At 36.5% G+C, this 24,159-nt stretch overlaps 1 protein-coding gene across 2 annotated transcripts in view; it reads right to left on the bottom strand.

The window, feature by feature from the left end:
• The window catches only part of LOC124126336 (leukemia inhibitory factor receptor-like), a 46,123-nt gene that overhangs the window by 17,511 nt on the left and 4,453 nt on the right, over nt 1-24,159 (bottom strand). For both annotated transcript variants that reach the window (XM_048399934.1, XM_048399936.1), the window contains exons 2-8: nt 7,501-7,620; nt 7,084-7,344; nt 5,793-5,931; nt 5,280-5,428; nt 3,823-3,953; nt 2,967-3,120; nt 52-300 (exon numbers count right to left, since the gene is read on the bottom strand). In XM_048399934.1, coding sequence (XP_048255891.1) covers nt 52-300; nt 2,967-3,120; nt 3,823-3,953; nt 5,280-5,428; nt 5,793-5,931; nt 7,084-7,344; nt 7,501-7,585 — 1,168 coding nt within the window. In that variant the 5' untranslated portion in view covers nt 7,586-7,620. The remainder of the gene's footprint in view (nt 1-51; nt 301-2,966; nt 3,121-3,822; nt 3,954-5,279; nt 5,429-5,792; nt 5,932-7,083; nt 7,345-7,500; nt 7,621-24,159) is intronic.

The raw sequence follows: 24,159 nt of genomic DNA, 5'->3' as shown, positions 1-24,159 counted from the left end.
ACCACTGATGTTCACGTAGTTTTATGAAGAATATTTATACTTTGGGCTTACTTTCAAGGACAATTGTTTGACGTCGGTTCTCTCCCATCGGGTTACACATCATAGTTACACCATCGAAGGAAGTGTTACTGATTGGCATGTGAAGCTGCAGAACGTTGTCTGCAATAAGCCGCTGGTACTCCTTTGGAAGGAGCTTATCATTTCCATACGTGAAATACGCTTCCTCCGATGTGTCAGCCAGGGTACAGTTGAGAGTCAGGTTGCTGCCAATGATGACATACGGGTCATCCGGCTGTACACCTAGAAATAATGTATTTTGATTTGTTAACAGAAACGGGTGTACATTGTTTGAAAGAGTGAGTGAGTGATTTGGGTTTAACGCCGCTTTTAACAGTATTACAGTTTTATCACGGCGTGTCAGCTTAATGTGGGAGGAAAGCCCGAAGGGCTGCAGGCCTCAGACCTTTACCACTTCGGTGAAACCCACGAGCACGGGTATGGTGCTGACAAATCTAGTAATAAAATCGGGGCGAAACGGGAATCGAACCCACAATCATAGGTTTCTGGTGTGCCCAAGGGACGCAACTGTGCACAACGAATCGCGGCGCCTTAGACGACTGGGCCACCCGTGCTCCCTGTTTGAAAGAGAAATATGAGTATGGATAAAGAGGAGTCAGTTTAGGACATATAAATCATGATTGATAATCCTTCACGACAACATTAACCTGAGACCGCCTCCGTGATCCAGTGGCTAGAGCGTCTCATCGGAGAGCGAAAGGTCGTTGATTCCATCCCCGGTCGTGTCACTCCAACAGACGCTAAAAAAGGTACTTGTTGTTACCCTGCCTGGCGCCCGGCGTTATTGGGTTGAAACAAGGACTGGTCGGCACGGAGTCAGTTTTGAGTGTCTGATTGGGTTATTCGTGTTTAAACTGTGGCATGGTATCTCAGTGGGTTGGCACTATAAAACCGGCATGAATTCGGACTTGTACAAGCAGCCACACACACACACTCGCAGAAACGTGTATGCTCGTCGCTATAAGTGCAATAAGTTAAAAATATGAGTGGACGTAAACCCCATTTCACATCACCTCACACTACGGAAATAATATTCAGAGTGGCGTTACCAGACTCACTCACTCGCTATAGTTGCCCGTAGCAAGTAGGATCTAGAATGGGATAGCAGTCTGGTTCAAATCCATGGTGTCATACGCCTTCCTCGGAAAGGATGATATCAATTTATATTATAACACTTACTTTTTACAAAAAGAATGACTTTTGTTGGATCACTGAGGAATATATTTATAATATTACACGTACTTTCCTTAGAAAGAATGAGATCAAACGTTGTTGGATCACTGAGGAATATATTTATTATTTTACACTTACTTTCCTTAGAAAGCATGAGATCAAACGTTGTTGGATCACTGAGGAATATATTTATTATTTTACACTTACCGTTTACAGAAAGAATGATTGTTGTTGGGTCACTAAGGAATATATTTATTATATTACACTTACATTGTACCTTCCTTAGAAAGAATGATTGTTGTTGGATCACTGAGGAATATATATATTATATTACACTCACCTTCCTTAGAAAGAATGAGATCAAACGTTGTTGGATCACTGAGGAATATATCTATAATATTACACTTACCGTTTACAGAAAGAAAGATTGTTGTTGGATCACTGAGGAATATATTTATTATATTACACTCACCTTCCGTAGAAAGAATGAGATCAATCGTTGTTAGATCACTGAGGAATATATTTATTATATTTCACTCACCTTCCGTAGAAAGAATGAGATCAAACGTTATTATTGTACACTTACCGTTTACAGAAAGAATGATTGTTGTTGGATCACTGAGGAATATATATATTATATTACACTCAGCTTCCTTACAAAGAATGAGATCAAACGTTGATAGCACTGAGGAATATATCTATAATATTACACTTACCGTTTACAGAAAGAATGATTGTTGTTGGATCACTGAGGAATATTTTTTTATTTTACACTTACCTTGTTCAGAAAGAATGAGATCAATCGTTGTTGGATCACTGAGGAATATATTTATTATATTACACTTTCCTTCCTTAGAAAGAATGAGATCAATCGTTGTTGGATCACTGAAGAATATATTTATTATTTTACACTTACCTTCCTTAGAAAGAATGAGATCAAAAGTTGTTGGATCACCGAGGAATATATTTGTTATATTACACTTACCTTTTACAGAAAGAATGATTGTTGGTGGATCACTGAAGAATATATTTATTATTTTACACTTACCTTCCTCAGAAAGAATGAGATCAATCGTTGTTTAATCACTGAGGAATATGTTTATAATATTACACTTTCCTTCCTTAGAAAGAATGAGATCAATCGCTGTTGGATCACTGAGGAATATATTTATAATATTACACTTACCTTCCTTAGAAAGAATGATTGTTGTTGGATCACTGAGGAATAAATTTATTATTTTACACTTACATTCCTCAGAAAGAATGAGATCAATCGTTGTTGGATCACTGAGGAATATATTTATCATATTACACTTACCTTCCTTAGCAAGAATGATGGTTGTTTGATCACTGAGGAATATATTTATAATTTTACACTTACCTTCCTCAGAAAGAATGTGATAAATCGTTGTTTAATCACTGAGGAATATATTTTATAATATTACACTTACCTTCCTTAGAAAGAATGATTGTTGTTGGATCACTAAGGAATAAATTTACTATTTTTCACTTACCTTGTTCAGAAAGAATGAGATAAATCGCTGTTGGATCACTGAGGAATATATTCATTATATTACACTTACCTTTTACAGAAATAATGATTGTTGTTGGATCACCGAGGAATATATTTATCATTTTACACTTACCGTCCTCAGAAAGAATGATATCAACCGTTGTTGGATCACTGAGGAATATATTTATTATATTACACTTACCGTCCTCAGAAAGAATGATATCAACCGTTGTTGGATCACTAGGGTATCCATCTTGAGCCGGGTGGTATTCAGCCGTTACAGTGAATGTGTAGTGAGAGTTTGATTGCAGGTCAGAGACATCCATCTTGTTCTGGGTAGTCATGTTGGAACTCCGCTTTGAAAAAATATCGAATAAGTAACTTGTTAATTATATATGGATACACGTTAGACAACAACGGGTATCATTGTATAACTTATCGGGAGTAAATATCAGGGATATGTCAACGGAATGCTTCAATTAACAGAAGGCCTTTAACATTTAAAGAAAGATGAATTGTAGAAGCTATTGTTGTAAAATATTAGTGATCTTCAAATCACCAAATTGATGAGTCTTGCATTTTTCCAGAAATGTCAGTGGGATTGTTTTGTAAGGGCACGAGAAAAGAATAGGAAACAAGCCGTTGAGTCATGGGTGTATCCATGTCTTTATACATAGCATGAGAAGACCGATATCTTACATTAGGTCATGCATAATCAAATAGTTTCATTATCTCGTGTCTCAATGTGCAATAAAGAGTGAGTGAGTGAGTTATGCTGGTAATAGGCGTTTACCATTTTCTTGAAACCCACATGCACTGGTATGGTGCTTACAAACCTATAATATTTTAGCATAAGGACTTAGCAGTAATACAGCGCCTCTTTGTTGCTTACTGAACTGTCGTAGCCTTATGCCATTCTACCTCATATGATTCATAAACAAAGAGTTAGTAATATTGACTAAATACCGACAAGGTTGTCCCATAACACGACGGTTACCCTCAATACACCACGCTGCTGGTTGACGAGAGACCATGCTACACAATTACACCTGACTTACAAACGTGGAATTCCGTGTGACGATTGTGAACGTGAGGGATCTGTTTCCGGCCTCCGGTTTCCAACGGAGTTCCACCTGACGTCTGCTGAAGAGGACTTCGGCGTCGAGGGACGTTACAGCCGCAGGCTTCACTGAAAGAACACGCCCATACAGTTCGCTATTCTGTTGCATAAAATGTAGACATTTCCAAGTCACGGAGGACTTTTAAAAGCTTTTTCAGAGCTGCTTCTTGCTCCTTATTAAACCTGATGCAAGAGGATGAAGGAGCAAGAAAGTAGCTATGAAACGTCGTGGCAAAATATAAAAGAAAATGTCATCCAAAAAAGTGCATGTATTCATGATCTTCCAACTTCTAAAAGCCCCTCAAAGACTTTATCCGGATGCTGTATTGATTGCATTCTGGGATATTATTTCGTCGCCATTGGCTAAACAAAGTCATACAGGCTCTGTGGCTAATCTAATGTTTCTATACAGACTACAGACTCCCCTTGTCAACCTGCATACTTAGCATTATCTGTAACTATAATTCGAGTGTGAAATTTGTATTTTAGTCGTAAACACATGCCCATGATGAAGTCGGACACTGGACGCTGCTCTTAGCCAATATTTCTCATGATTATGAAAAGGTTTTGTCGCTTTTTTATGTAGTTTACTAGAACATGTGATGCTCATATGTTCGGACAAACAGTACATCGAAAGTAGTAACTTCAGGTTCATGATGTTAAATACATGGAGATCTTTCAAAACTTTATGTGGTCAAAATAACGCTGACTTACAGTATATATGCAACTCAACCATTGATAAGACAACGATACCGTTCTGTTAGATGTGAGGTGAGGTGACATTGGGTTTAACGTCGCGTCCAGGATTATTGCACTTATAAATCGACGTGCATGCACGTTTGTGTGTGTGGCTGCTTGTACCAGTCCGGACTGAGGCCGATTTATAGTGCTAGCTCACTGAGATACCATGCCGCAGTTTAACATGAATACCCCATTCAGACACAGTATAATGACTCCGAGCAGACCAGTCCTTGCTTAGCCCCTTAATGCCGAGCGCCAGACAGTGTAACAACAAGTACAATCTTTTAACGTCTTTTGGTATGACGCGGCCGGGGATCGAAACCCAGACCTTCCGCTCTCCGGGCGGACGCTTTACCACTAGACCACGGAGGCGGTCCCGTTCTGTTGGAAAGCTTACAGGAGAGCTACTTATGTGTCTTGCTTCAAAAGAAGCTGAAAGTAAGTATTGTCCACGGGTAAATGGAATGCTCATTATATATGACATGTCCAAACAATCAGACACATTCAAACCCAACTGATAGACATGTAATAGTAGTATCCTTATCAGAGGTTAATACCCTACAATATAAGTCTGCCACTAACAGTTTCCTGTGATCCCGTAGGATAATCGAGAATAGAATCCTGCACGAATCCTGATATAACCTTATGTCCTACCATAATCCTCTGGGTCAACCGTGAAGGGCATGGACAACGAGTCCCCAACCCTTGTGTTCGTCACAGTGATGTTGAATGTAAGATTTCCCGTCGGGGTGTAGGAGGCGATGAAACACGATGTCGTATTGCTCACGCTGCAGTTGTGCCATCTACAAAACCATCAAAATAAAAACTTTTTATGAATTGTTTTTGTTGTTTTGTAAAACATTCATATATTTTTCCTAAACTTGATTCTAACTGCAAATTACAATGTTGAAGATATATCATAGCAGACATTGTTGATCAGACATAAAACACGACTGACACTACAACATATATATTATATTTTATGTAAGATGTTCTTGAAAGTTAACCATTCTGGTCGACATACATTGCCAATTCATGACGTACTATTGTTGCATTTATCGATTACCCTGTCCGCAAGTCATTTAAATTTATTAATTTGTAATTATTGTGCATTCGAATTTATGGCTGATCCTAGATTTGCAGCAGGGTAACCATCTTCTATCTTACCCTCCCTCAGACGCTGCCCTCCAGGCAGTGGTCACACTGATGTCTCGGGGGTGAAGGTACAGGCCCGTGTCCCAGGACACCGTCACATTGCTCCAGTCGTCAAGGAGGACCCGCAGTCCCGTCACATTGTGGAGAGGATCTGTAATGAGAGAAGTGAGTAAGAGGTTTTCCTGAATCATATCTACTGTCAGTACGGTCTCGGATAAGAACAACACCCAAGCATTTTATTCCTTGATATCAGTTGCAACTAAAATATATCGGCTTATGAGCTTCAGTGACTCGGTTGATTGCTCCAAATATTAAACCATTAGTTTGTCTGGCAATTTACGTTTACCGTGACGGGAATATAACGGACGGAGACGTTCATCAATATTAGCTCATTCACTATCAATCACTTTAAAGGTTTGTGAAACGTCCAATCCCAAATTGTAACGCAGTATTGAACATTGCATTATTCAGTGAACAAAACAATATACTGTTTCTGTACAAATCAAATGCAAATTCGCGATAAAAAACGAAATCGAAATATGGCAGTGAAGTGACCGAAAGTGAATTTTGATCTTTCTGCATTTCAGGTCTGAGGAGATATGGTTCCACTGCAGGCAATTCGGTGCGGAGGATCTTAAATTAGCTGGTGTCGGCGGCGTAAAAAAGATACTTCATTCCAAAACCCATTTCTAAATAGATATAAAAAATCAAGTCTCAAAAGACAACCAAAAGGAATATGTTCTGTCCCTCAATAAAGAAAAGTAACATTGTGTCCATGAAGATACATATAGCTAAAAAGATTGTTATTATAGGTTCTCAGTACCAATGCTTGTCTAAAGGAGAATCATCAATGAGGAATGGATGGCTGCAATGTATGAAATCATACCATGACAATTATTGCATTTGACACAACAATGACATATGGCACGACAACAACATCATATAGCACGACAACAACCTCATATAGCACGACAACAACATATAGCACGACAACAACATCGTATAGCACGACAACAACATCATATAGCACGACAACAATAAAGGGATAAGAATGGATATTTTCGCTTTCAGCTGAAACTTCTTTGTAATGGAGCGTGCTCAATAATTTGGGGGTGTTAAGGGAGAAGCCATGATATTTTAACAAATTCAAATCCGCGGAATTATCACCCCTAACAATAGCATATAACATAGAACACGACAATAGCAATGACACAACACCAATAGCATATCACTCGACACCAATAGCATATGACACGACAACAATTTCGATTGGTTCGTTTTGGCTGCTTGGAGTCTAACTTACATTCAACAGTAACGTTCTTGCTGCCTATCACTGTGTCATTTCCGTGCCAGCAAAAGACAGCAGCTTCCGCCAATGTCTCGTTGACTGGCAGGACCAGCTGTAGGGTGTCCTCGGAGATCACATGCTGGTACCCTGAAAGGCCCGTTTGATGTCCCCAAGTGAAGAAAAGATCAGAAGAACTCCCATTGTCTGAGTCGACAAGGGTGCAATTCAAGGTCAGGTTCCGCCCAACAAGGACAGAGAGATCACCCGGCAACAAGCCTGGAATTGATGACGAACAGTTTTGATATAAATCTAATAACGATTGGCATGTAGTTTCTGCTAGCAAATATAGTTACCATTCATTCTTTTGCATAGGCACCAAATGAGAGAGAGAGAGAGGGCTTATAAAACAGATTTCAGATCAAGAGGACTTACATCCCTTACACTGGGCACAATCTGGATCACAGATGTGGGCAACAGACAAGCCCCACGTCATCAGTAGAACCACCAATGTATCCATGCGCCCCTGTAATGGTTTTATGCTTCACTCACTACCTGCAAACAGATAGCTGTCAGTTCTAACTTCACAAGAAGAAAAAGAAGAAGAAGAAGAACAAGAACAAGAACTACAACAACAATACAGTAAACTGCGTTTAAAACGAACACGGAGATAACGAACTTATTCTTGGTCCCGGTTTATATGCTGTATATATGATTAGAACGAACTACGGTTATAACGAGCTAAAATTAGTGGTTACTGTCAGTTCGTCATAACAGTAGTGTGCTGTAATAGATCTGATCACAATCAATCTGAGAGGCTTGTCATGCAAATAAGGTTAAGTCTTTTGTTCCGGATATTTTTTATTGAAGATGAGGGGTGGATATCAGCCCAGACACTGAGGAACCAACCGTTCACCCGCTGAAGGTATTCGCGCTAGACGACTAGTTCGGGGTGTCATTTTGACGGACCTGCACCGTCGGCTGCGACGTCAATGGTGTCAAGGTCACAAAGTATGGCCACAACTGCGATGGTTCAGTGACGAGTCACGTTTTATGCTTCGCCGTGCGGATGGTAGACGTCGTGTTTACAGGCGTCGCGGGGAATATTATGCACGAAACTGCAAACAGGAAGTGGACAGATTTGGTTGTGGTAGTGTGAATATTCGGGCGGACATCTCCTACAGTGGTAGAACAGACTTGGTGCAAGTTCTGGGGAATTTAACAGCACAACGTTACAGGGATGTGATTCTTCAGTCCCACGTAGTCTCCACTATACAACACGCGAACGTCATTTTCCAACATGACAACGCCCGACGATGAGTCACAACATCAAGGTCCTGCCATAGCCCTCCAGGTTTCCAGATATAAACACAATTGAACATTTCAGGAATGACCTGGATCAACGACTGTGAGCACGTCAGCAATGACCACAAAACCTCCGACAGTTGGCACAAGCGCTGCAGGCAGAGTGGGTGAACATTCCCCAGGCCACAATTCGGGATCTTATTGCTTCCATGGGACGACGATGCCAGACAGTTTTGAACTCCAATGGTGGCCACGCACGATATTGAAGATGACCTTTTCCTTAAATATCTACTGTTCCTGGTGTGCCATATGAAGCTGGGTCAATGTCAACACGACGTGTACCAATTTTGAACAATGGGTTACCATCTGTTGATTATTGATATGATATATAAAATATACATCTCAAATCACTTTTGTGTTTCGTTGTTTGCAGAGTATAAAAGAACACACAGAGGGCGTATATAGTATCTTAACGCTTAACGCTTAAGCAGGACATCTGTAAAATGTATGATAGTATTTATCAGGTAAAGTTAACATCATCATCAAACCTGGTGGAATAATTTTTCCACGTTGATGTCATCTAGGTGAACAAGAGACGTAAGATCACCTTCCTACCAACCGCATAGCCACCTTCTAATTCCGCCTCGCAGTTAGACGTCCTGCATGGCCGTCGGATCAGCTAAACTAACCTACCCTTATATCTAATGTAGTTGCAAGCATTGGCTGAATATTGCATAATGTCCTTCTGAATAGATAAAAACACCAGGAAAATTATGCTCCTCTAGGTCCGGTGGAAAAGCCAAATAAGGATGTGTTAGCAGCTGTTTCAGTTCTACTGAAAGTATTGAATAACACATTTGAACCTGGGTTGGATTTGAATTGCCGCCGTCGATCTTTCGACCCCAGGTGAGTGAACATGTTCAATGAACGGTTGTTGTTTCCTTGTTGCAACTGTTGATACATCCTCTAAATGCGGGACATAAAGACCCTTAGGCTGTTATGAGAGTCACCTTCATAATAATTTTCTGCTTTCTCATTTTGCTAAGACATTTCATTGAAAAAGAGAAAAATACTACTCAGACATCGCGTACGTTTTTATACATTCTACATCATTTTCATCACTATTATTAGAATTAAATCCGTTGTTACTTGTTTCTTAAATGCCTCGATTTGTTTTGTACACGTACTTGCAACTACGAGTTTTGAGGAATAACTGATATCACGAAACCAATATATCTCCAACTCTCTCGACACATTCCCCGCCGGCCGCAAAATGCAAAACAGCGGTAAAAACTATACTCTTCAGAAAAGAAAAAGAAACGCAAAGGCAGATTTGTATGAATAAGGAAAATACATTCACACGAGGAGCCGTACAAGGTATTGAGCCAAACTTTTGTTCAGAGAACACTTGGTGATTGTAGTCATCTCAGTTATCGGTATATAGGAAAAGTCCAAGGTGAAGGTCAGCTACCATCAATAACGCGTATATCCCCCGTTGGAATCGATAGTGGCGTGACATCTCCTGCTAATGGAAGAGACTAGTATGCGAATCACATCCTGGGGAATGGTAGACCACTCGGTCTGCAACGTAAAAGCCAACTGCTGCAACGCCTGGGGTTGTGGTTGACGTCAGCGTAGCCGTCTATCCAATTCATCCCACAGTTGCTTATCCGGTTCAAATCCGGGGATCTGGAGGACCAGGGGAGAACATCAACGTTGTTGTTGTGTAGACAGGCTCTTGTGATCCTTGCTGTATGCGGTCGAGCGTTGTCCTGCTGGAATACACCGTAATTGGCTGCAATTGGGAGGGCGTGTGGTAGTAGAATTTCGTTGATGTATCGTTGAGCCGTAAGATTGCCCTGGATATGAACCAAATCTGTCCTGCCATGAGGAGAGATAGCCGCCCACATTATAACGCTACCCCTACCAAACCTGTCCACTTTCTGTACGCAGTTACTGGCGTAACGTTCTCCTCGACGTCTGTAGACCCGTGCTCTTGCATCCCCTCGACGCAGAAGAAATCTTGATTCGTCGCTGAACCAGTTGAGGCCATACCCTGTGTTGACGACGCCAATGCAGTCCTAGTTAACGATGTTGTCGACTCAATATGACGCTGTTGCTCTTAAAAGGTTTCCTACGGTCTGGTACGGTCTGGACGGAAATTTTGCTCTTTGGGATTTGGGATGCTTTTGAGGTGGCTGTGGTCGTCCTTTCAGGTAGGTGGCGCAGTCAGATGTAGCAATCTTGGGCTAGGGTGGTTACTCTTGGTCGTCCCGACCGTGGCCGATCACGTGTTGACCAATGCTGTTGAAACCGATCCCATAGACTTGTGATCCTGCTGGGCGCTACATTGAAAACCCTGGCTACAGCTGATCGGGATTCCCTTGCCTGCAAGCGGCATATGAAGTTATTTCTTTGCACTTTTGTTAATCTTGACATGTTGTTGAACTGTCACTGTTCGATTGACGCAGATGCCAGGCAATCAAAAGCCCTGCACTTTAACACTGTTCATAGTGCTGCTGCACGGGAAGTACGTTCAGCTCCATGGCCCTTTTGTTAATGCACTGGGTGCGTTTTTTTCCGAATCGTTGGTGTTTCCAGACTAATGGTTTGTATGACCTTGTGATCATTTTGCACCCGGGGAATTTGTTACTGACACTCTAACACAGTAAACATCTTCATTTTGCACCTCTTGGTCCGCCAATTTTGCTTTTATAGCCAAAAATATCCGTATTGCGTTTCTTTTTTTAAGAGCAAATATGAAAGGAACACTGAAAGTCAGTGATGACATAAGGTGATCGCAAAAAGTGTAAACATGTCCCGTTCCACTTGCACCACCATCCACTCACAGACTTTACATTGAAAATTATTTGCCTGTTTATTTTTCCTGGACCGCCTCCGTGGTCTAGTGGTAGAGCGTCCGCCCGGAGAGCGGAAGGTCCGGGTTTCGATCACCGGCCGCGTCATACCAAAAGACGTTAAAAGATGGTACTTCTTGTTACTCTGTCTGGTGCTCGGCATTAAGGTCAAGTCGGTGCGGAGTCAGTATACTGTGTCTGAGTGGGGTATTCATGTTAAACTGCGGCATGGTATCTCAGTGTGCTAGCACTATAAATCGGCATCCCCCCCCCCCCCCCCCCCCCACACACACACACACACACACATACACACCTGCATGCACGTCGCTATATAAGTGCAAGAATCTTGGACGCGACGTTAAACCCCATTTCACCTCACCTCACCACCTATTTTTCCTAACGCTACAAATAATCGAGTCTAGACCAGACAATCCGGTGATACAGAGTCTGGCCCTGACAATCAAGTGACAGGATAGCGGCTTACTGATTTTATTGAAACTAAAAACGATATGTTAACTTTGAATTCCTTCTGCTGCGTATGGTGAACAGATCTGCTGCGTACAAGAGAAACACTTTAGATATATGTTCGTTTGTGCAAATTAGTAAATGCGACAAAACCATTTCCATATTCATGGAAGAAAGCTTTTATCCCAAACAGAGTCGATTGTACGACTCCTACTATATCAAGAGAATGTGATATTGGAACATCAAATATATTTGCATCGAGTTTCAAATCATTCCCTGACATGTTACATCTGATGCTATTTACTGTGCCCGATGGGTTGGAACAACAATAGGAAATTAGCAAAGCACACTTAATTTATAAAATATCACAACCATATATATATTATCACAACCATGGGAATAGCATATCAAACATAACATATAAACCATTGAAGCCATAGGAATAACAAAGCACACACAATAAACAAACTGTCAAAACCATAGAAATAGCCTAGCAAACATAACATATAAACTATCACAGCCATATGAATAGCAAAGGGCACACGATATGTAAACTATCACAAAGATATTTAAAGCGAAGCCCACTTACTATAATAACTATAACAACTATAGGAATAGCACGGCACGCACAATATATCAACTATCACAACTATAGGAATAGCACGGCACATACAATATATTAACTATCACAACTTTAGGAACAGCACGGCACACACAATATATCAACTATCACAACTATAGGAATAGCAAAGCACACATACTATATAAACTATCACAACCACAGGAATAGCACGGCACACAAACATATAAACTATCACAACTATAGGAACAGAAAAGCACACACAACATATAAACTATAACAACCATAGGAAGAGATAAGCACACACAATATATAAACTATAGCAACCATTGGAATAGCAAAGCGCACACAATATATTAAATATCACAACCATAGGAATAGCAAACCACACACAATATATACACTTTCACAACTATAGGAATAGCACGGCACACACAACATATAAACTATAACAACTACAGGAATAACACGGCACACACAATATATCAACTATCACAACCATAGGAATAGCACAGGACACACAATATCTAAACTATCACAACCATAGAATAGCAAAGCACACATACTATATAAACTATAACAACCACAGGAATAGCAACACACACAAAATATATAAACTATCACGACCATAGAATAGCAAAGCACACATACTATATAAACTATAACAACCACAAGAATATCAAAAGACACACAATATATAAACTATAACAACAATAGGAACAGCAAAGCACACATACCATATAAACTTTTATAACCACAGGAAATGCAAAACACACACAATATATAAACTATAACAACCACAGGTATAGCAAAGCACACGCCATATATAAACTATAACAACCATAGAATAGCAAAGCACACATACTATATAAACTATAACAACCACAGGAATAGCAAAACACACACAATATATAAACTATAACAACCATAGAATAGCAAAGCGCACATACTATATAAACTATAACAACCACAGGAATAGGAAAAGACACACAATATATAAACTATCACAACCATAGGAATAGCAAAGCACACATACTATATAAACTATAACAAACACAGGAAATGCAAAACACACAGAGTATATAAACTATAACAAGCACAGGAATAGCAAAGCACACACCATATATAAACTATAACAACCATAGAATAACAAAGCACAAATACTATATAAACTATAACAACCACAGGAATAGCAAAACACACACCATACGTAAACTATAACAACCATAGAATAGCAAAGCACACATACTATATCAACTATAACAACCACAGGAATAGCAAAACACACACAATATATAAACTATAACAACCACAGGAATAGCAAAGCACACACCATATATAAACTATCACAACCATATAATAGCAAATCACACATACTATATAAACTATAACAACCACAGGAATAGCAAAACTCAGAATATATTAACTATCACAACTATTGGAAGAACAAACCACACACAATAGATAAACTTTCACAACTTTAGGAATAGCACGGAACAAACAACATATAAAATATCACGACTACAGGAATAGCACGGCACACACAATATATCAACTATCAAAACAATAGGAACAGCACAGTACACACAATATATCAACTATCACAACTATAGGAATAGCAAAGCACACACAATATTTAAACTATCACAACCATAGCAATAGCAAAGCACACATACTATATAAACTATAACAACTACAGGAAATGGAAAACACACACAATATATAAACTATCACAACCATAGAATAGCAAAGCACACATACTATATAAACTATAACAACCATAGGAATAGCAAAACACACACAATATATAAACTTTCACAACCACAGGAATATCAAAAGACAGACAATATATAAACTATAACAACCATAGGAATAGCAAAGCACACATACTATATAAACTATAACAACCACAGGAATAGCAAAACACATATACTATATATTAACTATCACAACCTAACGAATAGCACGGCACACACAATATATATACTATAACTACGATAGGCATAGCACGGCACACACAATATATCAACTATCACAGATATAGGAATAGCACGGCACACAAACATATATATAAACTATCACAACCATAGAAATAGCAAAGCACAAACAATATTTAAACTATCACAACCATAGGAATAGGAAAGCACACATACTATATAAACTATAACAACCACAGCAATAGCAAAACACACACAATATATAAACTATAACAACCACAGGAATAGCAAAGCACACACCATATATAAACTATCACAACCATAGAATAGCAAAGCACACATACTATATAAACTATAACAACCACAGGAATAGCAAAACACACACAATATATAAACTATAACAGCCATAGCAATAGCAAAGCACACATACTATATAAACTATAACAACCAAAGGAATAGCAAAATACGTACAATATATAAACTATCACAGTTATAGGAATAGCAAAGCACATATATTATATATTAACTATAACAACCTAACGAATAGAACGGCACACACAATATATATCATCTCTACCATAGGAATAGCAAAGCACACACAATATAGAAACTATCACAGCCTAAAGAGTAGCACGGCACGCCAATACTTAAACTATCACAACTATAGGAATAGCAAAGCACATATACTTTATAATAACTATCACAACCTAACGAATAGCACGTCACACACTAATATATACTATCACTACCAAAGGCATAACACGGCATACACAATATATCAACTATTACAGATATAGGAATAGCACAGCACACAAACATATAAACTATCATAACCATAGGAATAGCAAAGCACACATACTATATAAACTATAGCAACCATAGGAATAGCAAAGCACTCAGAACATATTAACTATCACAACTATTGGAAGAGCAAACCACACACAATATATAAACTTTCACAACTTTAGGAACAGCACAGTACACACAATATATCAACTATCACAACGATAGGAATAGCAAAGCACACACAATATTTAAACTATCACAACCATAGGAATAGCAAAGCACACGTACTATATAAACTATAACAACAACAGGAAATGGAAAACACACACAATATATAAACTATCACAAAAATCGAATAGCAAAGCACACATACTATATAAACTATAACAACCACAGGAATAGCAAAACACACACAATATATAAACTTTCACACCCACAGGAATATCAAAAGACAGACAATATATAAACTATAACAACCATAGGAATAGCAAAGCACACATACTATATAAACTATAGCAACCACAGGAATAGCAAAACACATATACTATATATTAACTATCACAACCTAACGAATAGCACGGCACAAACAATATATATACTATAACTACCATAGGCATAGCACGGCACACACAATATATCAACTATCACAGATATAGGAATAGCACGGCACACAAACATATATATAAACTATAACAACCATAGAATAGCAAAGCACACATACTATATAAACTATAACAACCACGGGAATAGCAAAACACACACAATATATAAACTATAACAACCACAGGAATAGCAAACCACACACCATATATAAACTATCACAACCATATAACAGCAAAGCACAAATACTATATAAACAATAACAACCACAGGAATAGCAAAACACACACCACATATAAACTATAACAACCATAGAATAGCAAAGCACAAATACTATATAAACTATAACAACCACAGGAATAGCAAAACACACACAATATATAAACTATAACAACCACAGGAATAGCAAAGCACACACCATATATAAACTATCACAACCTAACGAATAGCACGGCACACATACTATATAAACTATAACAACCACAGGAATAGCAAACCACACACAATATATAAACTATCACAACCATAGAATAGCAGAGCACACATACTATATAAGGTATAACAACCATAGGAATAGCAAAACACACACAATATATAAACTATAACAACCATAGGAATAGCAAAACACACACAATATATAAACTATCACAACTATAGTAATAGCAAAGCACATATACTATATATTAACTATCACAACCTAACGAATAGCACGGCACACACAATATATATATTATCACTACCATAGGCATAGCACGGCACACACAATATATCAACTATCAAGGATATAGGAATAGCACGGCACACAAACATATAAACTATCACAACTATAGGAAGAGAAAAGCAGACACAACATATAAACTATAACAACCATAGTAATAGCAAAGCACACATAATATATAAACTATCGCAACTATAGGAAGAGATAAGCACACACAATATATAAACTATAGGAACCATACGAATAGCAAAGCACACACAATATATTAAATATCACAACCATAGGAAGAGCAAACCACACACAATATATAAACTATCACAACTACAGGAATAACACGACACACACAATATATAAACCATCACAACTATAGGAATAGCACGGCACACACAGTATAAAAACTATAACAACTATAGGAATAGCAAAGAACACACAATATTTATACTATCACTACCATAGGAATAGCAAAGCACACATACTATATAAACTATAACAACCACAGGAATAGGAAAAGACACACAATATATAAACTATCACAACCATAGGAATAGCAAAGCACACATACCATATAAACTATAACAACCACAGGAAATGCAAAACACACACAGTATATAAACTATAACAACCACAGGAATAACAAAGCACACATCATATATAAACTATAAGAACCATAGAATAGCAAAGCACACATACTATATAAACTATAACAACCACAGGAATAGCAAAACACACACCATATGTAAACTATAACAACCATAGAATAGCAAACCACACATACTATATAAACTATAACAACCACAGGAATAGCAAAACACACACAATATATAAACTATAACAACCACAGGAATAACAAAGCACACACCATATATAAACTATCACAACCATATAATAGCAAAGCACACATACTATATAAACTATAACAACCACAGGAATAGCAAAACACACACAATATATAAACTATAACAGCCATACATGTAGCAATAGCAAAGCACACATACTATATAAACTATAACAACCAAAGGAATAGCAAAATACGTACAATATATAAACTATCACAGTTATAGGAATAGCAAAGCACATATACTATATATTAACTATCACAACCTAACGAATAGCACGGCACACACAATATATATATTATCACTACCATAGGCATAGCACGGCACACACAATATATCAACTATCAAGGATATAGGAATAGCACGGCACACAAACATATAAACTATCACAACTATAGGAAGAGAAAAGCAGACACAACATATAAACTATAACAACCATAGTAATAGCAAAGCACACATAATATATAAACTATCGCAACTATAGGAAGAGATAAGCACACACAATATATAAACTATAGGAACCATACGAATAGCAAAGCACACACAATATATTAAATATCACAACCATAGGAAGAGCAAACCACACACAATATATAAACTATCACAACTACAGGAATAACACGACACACACAATATATAAACCATCACAACTATAGGAATAGCACGGCACACACAGTATAAAAACTATAACAACTATAGGAATAGCAAAGAACACACAATATTTATACTATCACTACCATAGGAATAGCAAAGCACACATACTATATAAACTATAACAACCACAGGAATAGGAAAAGACACACAATATATAAACTATCACAACCATAGGAATAGCAAAGCACACATACTATATAAACTATAACAACCACAGGAAATGCAAAACACACACAGTATATAAACTATAACAACCACAGGAATAACAAAGCACACATCATATATAAACTATAAGAACCATAGAATAGCAAAGCACACATACTATATAAACTATAACAACCACAGGAATAGCAAAACACACACCATATGTAAACTATAACAACCATAGAATAGCAAACCACACATACTATATAAACTATAACAACCACAGGAATAGCAAAACACACACAATATATAAACTATAACAACCACAGGAATAACAAAGCACACACCATATATAAACTATCACAACCATATAATAGCAAAGCACACATACTATATAAACTATAACAACCACAGGAATAGCAAAACACACACAATATATCAACTATAACAGCCATACATGTAGCAATAGCAAAGCACACATACTATATAAACTATAACAACCAAAGGAATAGCAAAATACGTACAATATATAAACTATCACAGTTATAGGAATAGCAAAGCACATATACTATATATTAACTATAACAACCTAACGAATAGAACGGCACACACAATATATAATCTCTACCATAGGAATAGCAAAGCACACACAATATAGAAACTATCACAGCCTAAAGAGTAGCACGGCACGCCAATACTTAAACTATCACAACTATAGGAATAGCAAAGCACATATACTTTATATTAACTATCACAACCTAACAAATAGCACGGCACACACAATATATATACTATCACTACCATAGGCATAACACGGCATACACAATATATCAACTATTACAGATATAGGAATAGCACGGCACACAAACATATAAACTATAACAACCACAGGAATAGCAAAACACACAGAATGTATAAACTATAACAACCACAGGAATAGCAAAGCACACACCATATATAAACTATCACAACCTAACGAATAGCACAGCACACATACTATATAAACTATAACAACCACAGGAATAGCAAACCACACACAATATATAAACTATCAGAACCATAGAATAGCAGAGCACACATACTATATAAACTATAACAACCAAAGGAATAGCAAAACACACACAATATATAAACTATAACTACCATAGGAATAGCAAAACACACACAATATATAAACTATCACAACTATAGTAATAGCAAAGCACATATACTGTATATAAACTATCACAACTATAGGAATAGCACAGCACACATAATATATCAACTATCACAACTATAGGAATAACACGACACACACAATATATAAACCATCACAACTATAGGAATAGCACGGCACACACTGTATAGAAACTATAACAACTATAGGAATAGCAAAGAACACACAATATTTATACTATCACTACCATAGGAATAGCAAAGCAAGATACTATATAACCTATAACAACCACAGGAATAGGAAAAGACACACAATATATAAACTATCACAACCATAGGAATAGCAAAGCACACATGCTATATAAACTATAACAACCACAGGAAATGCAAAACACACACAGTATATAAACTATAACAACCACATGAATAACAAAGCACACATCATATATAAACTATAAGAACCATAGAATAGCAAAGCACACATACTATATAAACTATAACAACCACAGGAATAGCAAAACACTCACCATATGTAAACTATAACAACCATAGAATAGCAACGCACACATACTATATAAACTATAACAACCACAGGAATAGCAAAACACACACAAGATATAAACTATAACAACCACAGGAATAACAAAGCACAATTACTATATAAACTATCACAACCATATAATAGCAAAGCACACATACTATATAAACTATAACAACCAAAGGAATAGCAAAATACGTACAATATATAAACTATCACAGTTATAGGAATAGTAAAACACATATACTATATATTAACTATCACAACCTAACGAATAGCACAGCACACATACTATATAAACTATAACAACCACAGGAATAGCAAACCACACACAATATATAAACTATCAGAACCATAGAATAGCAGAGCACACATACTATATAAACTATAACAACCAAAGGAATAGCAAAACACACACAATATATAAACTATAACTACCATAGGAATAGCAAAACACACACAATATATAAACTATCACAACTATAGTAATAGCAAAGCACATATACTGTATATAAACTATCACAACTATAGGAATAGCACAGCACACATAATATATCAACTATCACAACTATAGGAATAACACGACACACACAATATATAAACCATCACAACTATAGGAATAGCACGGCAAACACTGTATAGAAACTATAACAACTATAGGAATAGCAAAGAACACACAATATTTATACTATCACTACCATAGGAATAGCAAAGCAAGATACTATATAACCTATAACAACCACAGGAATAGGAAAAGACACACAATATATAAACTATCACAACCATAGGAATAGCAAAGCACACATGCTATATAAACTATAACAACCACAGGAAATGCAAAACACACACAGTATATAAACTATAACAACCACATGAATAACAAAGCACACATCATATATAAACTATAAGAACCATAGAATAGCAAAGCACACATACTATATAAACTATAACAACCACAGGAATAGCAAAACACTCACCATATGTAAACTATAACAACCATAGAATAGCAACGCACACATACTATATAAACTATAACAACCACAGGAATAGCAAAACACACACAAGATATAAACTATAACAACCACAGGAATAACAAAGCACAATTACTATATAAACTATCACAACCATATAATAGCAAAGCACACATACTATATAAACTATAACAACCAAAGGAATAGCAAAATACGTACAATATATAAACTATCACAGTTATAGGAATAGTAAAACACATATACTATATATTAACTATCACAACCTAACGAATAGAACGGCACACACAATATATATACTATCTCTACCATAGGAATAGCAAAGCACAAACAATATAGAAACTATCACAGCCTAAAGAGTAGCACGGCACGCACAATATTTAAACTATCACAACTATAGGAATAGCAAAGAACATATACTATATATTAACTATCACAACCATAGGAAGAGCAAACCACACACTATATATAAACTTTCACAACTATAGGAATAGCACGGAACACACAACATATAAACTATCACAACTATAGGAATAGCACGGCACACACAATATATCAACTATCACAACCATAGGATGAACACGACACACACAATATATCAACTATCACAGCTATAGGAATAGCACGGCACACACAGTATAGAAACTATAACAACTACAGGCATAGCAGAGGAAACACAATATTTAAACTATCACAACCACAGGAATAGCAAAGCACACATACTATATAAACTATAACAACCACAGGAAATGAAAAACACACACAATATATAAACTATCACAACCATAGAATAGCAAAGCACACATACTATATAAACTATAACAACCACAGGAATAACAAACCACACAATATATAAACTTTCACAACCATATAATAGCAAAGCAGACATACTATATAAACTATAACAACCACAGGAATAGCAAAAGACACACAATATATAAACTATAACAGCCATAGGAATAGCAAAGCACACATACTATATAAACTATAACAACCACAGCAATAGCAAAACACACACAATATATAAACTATAACAACCACAGGAATGGCAAAGCACACACCATATATAAACTATAACAACCATAGAATAGCAAAGCACACATACTATATAAACTATAACAACCACAGGAATAGCAAAACACACACAATATATAAACTATCACAACCATAGAATAGCAAAGCACACATACTATATAAACTATAACAACCACAGGAATAGCAAAACACACACAATATATAAACTATAACAGCCATAGCAATAGCAAAGCAAACATACTATATAAACTATAACAACCAAAGGAATAGCAAAATACGTACAATATATAAACTATCACAGTTATAGGAATAGCAAAGCACATATACTATATATTAACTATAACAACCTAACGAATAGAACGTCACACACAATATATATCATCTCTACCATGGGAATAGCAAAGCACACACAATATAGAAACTATCACAGCCTAAAGAGGAGCACGGCACGCCAATATTTAAACTATCACAACTATAGGAATAGCAAAGCACATATACTATATATTAACTATCACAACCTAACGAAAAGCACGGCACACACAATATATATACTATCACTACCATAGGCATAACACGGCATAAACAATATATCAACTATTACAGATATAGGAATAGCACAGCACACAAACATATAAACTATAATAACCATAGGAATAGCAAAGCACACATACTATATAAACTATAGTAACCATAGGAATAGCAAAGCACTCAGAATATATTAACTATCACAACTATTGGAAGAGCAAACCACACACAATATATAAACTTTCACAACTTTAGGAATAGCACGGAACACACAACATATAAAATATCACGACTACAGGAATAGCACGGCACACACAATATATCAACTATCACAACCATAGGAATAGCACAGTACACACAATATATCAACTATCACAACTATAGGAATAGCAAAGCACACACAATATTTAAACTATCACAACCATAGGAATAGCAAAGCACACATTCTATATAAACTATAAGAACCATAGGAAATAGAAAACACACACAATATATAAACTATCACAACCATAGAATAGCAAAGCACACATACTATATAAACTATAACAACCACAGGAATAGCAAAACAAACACAATATATAAACTTTCACAACCACAGGAATATCAAAAGACAGACAATATATCAACTATAACAACCATAGGAATAGCAAAGCACACATACTATATAAACTATAACAACCACAGGAATAGCAAAACACACACAATATATAAACTATAACAACCACAGGAATAGCAAAGAAAACACCATATATAAACTATCACAACCTAACGAATAGCACGGCACACACAATATATATACTATCACTACCATAGGCATAGCACGGCACACACAATATATCAACTATCACAGATATAGGAATAGCACGGCACACAAACATATATATAAACTATAACAACTATAGAATAGCAAAGCACACATACTATATAAACTATAACAACCACAGGAATAGCAAAACACACACAATATATGAACTATAACAACCACAGGAATAGCAAAGCACACACCATATATAAACTATCACAACCTAACGAATAGCACGGCACACATACTATATAAACTAAAACAACCACAGGAATAGCAAACCACACACAATATATAAACTATCACAACCATAGAATAGCAAAGCACACATACTATATAAACTATAACAACCAAAGGAATAGCAAAACACACACAATATATAAACTATAACAACCATAGGAAGAACAAAACAAACACAATATATAAACTATCACAACTATAGTAATAGCAAAGCACATATACTATATATTAACTATCACAACCTAACGAATAGCACGGCACACACAATATATATATTATCACTACCATAGGCATAGCACGGCACACACAATATATCAACTATCACAGATATAGGAATAGCACGGCACACAAACATATAAACTATCACAACTATAGGAACAGCAAAGCAGACACAACATATAAACTATAACAACCATAGTAATAGCAAAGCACACATACTATATAAACTATCGCAACTATAGGAAGAGATAAGCACACACAATATATAAACTATAGCAACCATACGAATAGCAAAGCACACACAATATATTAAATATCACAACCATAGGAAGAGCAAACCACACACAATACATAAACTTTCACAACTATAGGAATAGCACGGAACACACTATATATCAACTATCACAACCATAGGAATAGCACAGCACACACAATATATCAACTATCACAACTATAGGAATAGCACGGCACACACAGTATAGAAACTATAACAACTATAGGAATAGCAAAGAACACACAATATTTAAACCATCACAACCATAGGAATAGCAAAGCACACATACTATATAAACTATAACAACCACAGGAATAGGAAAAGACACACAATATATAAACTATCACAACCATAGGAATAGCAAAGCACACATACTATATAAACTATAACAACCACAGGAAATGCAAAACACACACAGTATATAAACTATAACA

Source organism: Haliotis rufescens, unplaced genomic scaffold (assembly GCF_023055435.1).
Source record: "Haliotis rufescens isolate VD_foot unplaced genomic scaffold, xgHalRufe1.0.p SCAF_2, whole genome shotgun sequence".
Lineage (NCBI taxonomy): Eukaryota > Metazoa > Mollusca > Gastropoda > Lepetellida > Haliotidae > Haliotis > Haliotis rufescens.
The sequence above is the reverse complement of the archived record's forward strand: the minus strand, read 5'-3'. Positions and strand labels throughout refer to the sequence as shown.